Source organism: Sus scrofa, chromosome 17 (assembly GCF_054392235.1).
Source record: "Sus scrofa isolate SSC_HxYL_T2T_F1_AM1 chromosome 17, Sscrofa_HxYL_maternal_Yorkshire_Landrace_v2.0, whole genome shotgun sequence".
NCBI lineage: Eukaryota > Metazoa > Chordata > Mammalia > Artiodactyla > Suidae > Sus > Sus scrofa.
The window spans coordinates 70783702-70788449 of record NC_139399.1 but is presented as its reverse complement, the minus strand read 5'-3'; the positions used below and the strand labels follow the sequence as shown (position 1 = coordinate 70788449).

Genomic DNA, 4748 nt, shown 5'->3' with positions numbered 1-4748 from the left:
CTAGAAACCGAGGAGAAATTACAAGTCAAAATAAGAAAAAGCTATTGCATCGAGCTATAAATCTAGAATAAATGTGAGGCTTTGCCATCGCTGCCCCAAACTGCACTCTACTGTGATTCCAGAAAGACAGCTGACTGAAGTCAAAGCAGCACAGCTGGTGTGTAAGACGCTCTGCCACCAGAAAGGGCATCCCCGCCTGACAACACAGGTGCCGATTTAGACCTCAGCCTCCAGAACTGTGCAGAATACATTTTTATGGTGTATAAGCCACCCAAAACACCCAATTGCTGTTTTGTTACAGCAGCCCAGATGGATTTAAACAACCAGCAATGATGTTTACAAAAAATTGAAATTTGAAATGGAAAAAAAAAAAAAAAAAAAAAAAAGCTCATTTACAATAGCACCTCAATACTTTTAAGTCTGGATGGACCATGACCCTCTGACCCTGGCCCTGGCCTGACCCCAAGCCCAAACCCTCACCGCCTCCTGCCCCGTAAGATATGCTGCCATTAACCCTTATCTTTTATTTAACATTTTCACAACATGGGAAAATTGTGCCAAAAAACTAACCACAGACATTCTCCAGACGCCTATGCTCTTGTGTGTCAGAGCAAGCCACTTTTCTCTTGGGCTATTCCAACTTCCTGGATTTAATGAGAAACCATGCCTCCCCTCGCTGTGCCAGACTGATACAAAATTCAGCAATAATATAAATCGTGAAAGAAAACACATGATTTTAAGCTTGTTTTAAAAGATTCTTGAAAACAACGTAGCCAAGAAGTTCAATTCCACACAGGAAACAGAAGCAGTGCCAAGAAGGCTGGACTGTCTTGCTGCCTTTATTGGGATCTTTTACACATCAGCTCATCACAGGCTTTGTTCCAAATGTCTCACAATGATCCCCTGAAAGTTCCAGACTGGCAAAAGGATTTTAAATATACAGTTGATTTCTACTTTACATACTAATACTTAGGAATTTGTTATTTGTTTGGTACATGTCTATGGCTTCACTACTTTCAAGACAAGTCACATATGAAAATACAGACTAATCAAAACATCGAAGTCAGCATTGTCTCGGGTGTGGTTTACAAAACGGAGCTTGCAGGCAACACAGACTGTGTACAATGGACCCGGTGAGAACGGAAGATCGTCTCATCCTAACTCTGGGGAGAGGGGCTTAAGCAGGGAAACTCATTTACCACGGCCTTCACGTTGATAAGACAGGTCAACACCAAACTAGGTCACATATATTATATCTATATATTTTTTTTAACCGAATTCTGGTTTAAAAATAACACACCAACAATATGTAAATAAAAAATATTAGGAAAAGTTTAACACAAATACAGGAAAACAGGCCTTACGCATTGTAAAGAGTTTTTACAATCTAGCAAAAGGCAAAATGTGGTTGGAAAAAAATGGAACCCACATACAATCATAGGAAAAAAACTTTGTCAAGCCACCTAATGTAACAGTTTCAGACGTCATTTATTTAATATAAATGATAATGTGTCCAAAAATGTCCATGTGTTGCAGAGGCCTCTACAAATCAATTAGAATAATATCAGCAAAATCTTCAAATGAAGTGTTACCCAGTAAACCTAACTCATGCTTTTTTCTCTGAATGAGGCTTGACTTTCCGTTAAAAGCCAGGTAAACACAACTATGCAGGAACCATCTTTACAACAGCTTAAATTTACCAGTCTAGGGCAACATACCTGTTTTCCCAGCTATGCATGCACACAATATTCTTCGATAAAATGACTCAGTTACTTTAAAAACAGCATTAAAGATGGAAAACAAAACCAAACCAAACCACAGAACTCAGGCTGGTGAAACCACACAGACACGGAATCCCCCAACATCCAAGAGGCTAAGGGATAAACTTCATCCTAACATCTAGACAGTGACTCCTCATCAGCACTCTGATTTGGGGTTTATTGCTAACATTTTACACTAGTCTTTGGGAAAAATTGAGAAGTCTGAAAAGAACCAATGTTTTGGAAGAAGCAATGTCCTCTGGAAACACCCTGCCCCCTGGCTGACAGACAGCTTTCCTTCTAGACCCGTGGCTTGAGGGTGGAAAGCTCTTGACACACAGGCTGGAGAAGGCGATTTAACATGTCACTGTGACGCACGCTGTTCTCCTGCAATGCAGCTACTAAAACACACACATTTGTTCGTAATAAAAACTACAAAACTAACAAATCTTTTTCTCCAGAATTATAAAAGATAAAATCTATGAATCAGTACTCTAATGAGACTACAGAAAAATAGGCGAAGAACAACACACCCACAGGCTGGCTGTGAGAGCCCCACCCGTCTGCCGTCCATGGGATCTGAGCCCCGGCCTCAGACGCTGCGGCTGCGGCTGCGGCCGTGGCCGTGGTCGTGTGGAAGCTGGTCGGCGATCGTCTCTGTTGCTGGGTGAGTCCTGCAGCTTATCACCTACACACAACACTTGCTTCGGTCTTCAGGACAGTCTTTGAGGAATACTCAGTATTGGTTCTTTTTAAGGTCACAAAAGGTGTCAGGAAAAACTTCCTTGGGATTCTTTTGAAATTCTAGAAAGACATCTGGCAATTTGATACTTTCAAATCTCGTCCTCATCAGTATATTTCCTCTTTAACATGACAACCGACAACTCACTGTAAGATTTAATCAATTTACTTAAAATAAGGGAGGGCTTTCCAATAATATCTCCCCGCTCTACAACTAAAAGATTTAGTGAGACTCAGTGCCAGTAACTAAGCTGAGTCCATAAAACGCAAATGCAGGTGTGTCCCGCTTGGCAGAGATTTTACACACTTACAAACTTGTGCTTTGTCTCATCTTTTATACGCAATGCAGGTTAATCTCAACTTCAGTTTTCCTCTTCAATGCAAACACATGGACCTCATGTAAGAAACGTCACCGAGCCACCTCCACGCAGACCCCAGTGTCTCCGGAGCACGAACCTCCACCCCTTGTCCAGGAGGCGTTCTGTCCTGCTCCCATCTGTCGGAGTGTTGAGAGGTCAGAGCACTGATGAGAACTCTAGAGGACAGTCAGGGACAGGGCAGACAGGACATGCAGAGCAGAGCGGGCGCCTTCCTGCCACACACCCGCCCGAGCGCCCTGGGCACAGGCCCCCTGCCTGGACCAGGCTCACTTTTCTCTGTAATAAAGCAGGTAATACTTCAGGGGGTCTGGCAGGGGGAGGCGCAGGACCTTCTCCCTCAGGAAGTTCACCGGGGGGCCTGGCTTTGTTTCCAGCGGGGTTTTCGCCTCTTCCTCCCGCCGCTCCTCCTCTAAGTCTTCACAGCTGTTGTCATCTGAGGGGCTGGAAATGCGACTGGCAAAGACCTCTTTGTCCAAAAAGACAATCGTTTCCATGCGACGGCGGCGAACTCTCCTCCGTTTAAACCTGGGAGTGTTCTTCAGTCCGTTTCCCTGTTTGTTCACCGTTTCCTGGTGGATGATCCTTTTAATGGTGCCCCGGATGGCAATGCGAGCCAAGTCCTGGAGGCTGCGAACCGCCAGGGGTGCTGCGGCGCAAAGAACAAACACATCAGGAGAACAGGAGGGCGCTCTGGGCCGATGGCAACTCCTCTGCAATCAGGCAGCATTTTTCAAGAGATTTTCAAATACGCTAACCCTCAAGTTAGGTAAGAACAGGAGGCCGTACTGCCCGGCTCGTAAAGCAGTGGCAGAATAAGAACCAGAGTTACAGAGTTCCGGTTCTCTGACAAACAGTCTCATTTCTCTATTTACCGTGTTCACGGAAGCATTCTGTTTGACCCAGTAAAAATGGAGTGACTCTGTGGTTCCAGCATCCTTTTATCTAGTTTAGTATTTTCACAGGATTTTAGAAATTCAGTATTTGTTCCTTTTTTATTAAAATAGAGAAAACGCAGATCCAAAACATTCTTAAGAACAAAAATCCCAAAGCACATCAAGGAAAAATAAAACCTGGCATTAAATTAAAGTTCAGTCTAACACCGGCAACACACAGGTAGCAAGATAAGGGCTTCCAGGCGGGGGTGGGTATTAGGGTCGTGTGTTTAAATACCTTAAGCTGAAAATCAGCACCACTTTTCACCCCAGAACCCATACCACAGGAGAGGCCCCTATGCTACTTGTAACACTCCTCACCCCAATCAGAGGCCTGTGCCCGCTGTCCCAAGGCAGCTGCAGGCCCTCTGTCAGCGGCAGCCCTTCTTTCCAGGATGCGGGAGGCCAGCACTGAGCCATCCTCAACTTGCCCACCGAAGCTTCCAATGCCCTGGCTCTCCTCCCTCACCCCCACCCCCAGACCGCTGACCAGCTCCTTCTCAGCGCATGAGACCTCCCAACAGCCAGCTCTGGTTTCTCCGGCTTGGCCCACCTCGTGGCTCACCTGTTCCTGGCCCACCCACATGCTGAGGGCCACCTCACCCCAGGCCCATGTCTCTCCTGCTGCCTCTTCCTCTACCACCAGCCTTGTGAGTTTCCTGGAGAGGGACATGCTCCAGGAAACTCTGCACATGCTCAGTATCCCTCAGTGTGACACCCACCCTATGGCTTCAAATAACAGCGACCAGCCGAGGCTCCCAGGGCAGACCCACCTCAACCACAGAGGCCAGACACCACAGACTCTTGCACCCTCCCTCAGAAAGGCCCCATGTGCCTCCCCTGAATCCCAGGCGCTGCAGAGCCTAGAGTCTTAATTTCAACCTTTCTCTGGACACCTGACTCCGGCCATCCTGTCACTGGTCCACCCACTCTGA

At 46.2% G+C, this 4748-nt stretch overlaps 1 protein-coding gene across 6 annotated transcripts in view; it reads right to left on the bottom strand.

Moving 5' to 3' along the window:
- Positions 1 to 821: 821 nt before the first annotated feature.
- PCMTD2 (protein-L-isoaspartate (D-aspartate) O-methyltransferase domain containing 2) overlaps positions 822 to 4748 on the bottom strand; it is a 35803-nt gene continuing 31876 nt past the window's right edge. For all 6 annotated transcript variants that reach the window (XM_085004641.1, XM_085004640.1, XM_085004642.1 and 3 more), the window contains one exon: positions 822 to 3527. In XM_085004641.1, the coding sequence (XP_084860767.1) occupies positions 3148 to 3527 (380 nt within the window). In that variant the 3' untranslated portion in view covers positions 822 to 3147. The remainder of the gene's footprint in view (positions 3528 to 4748) is intronic.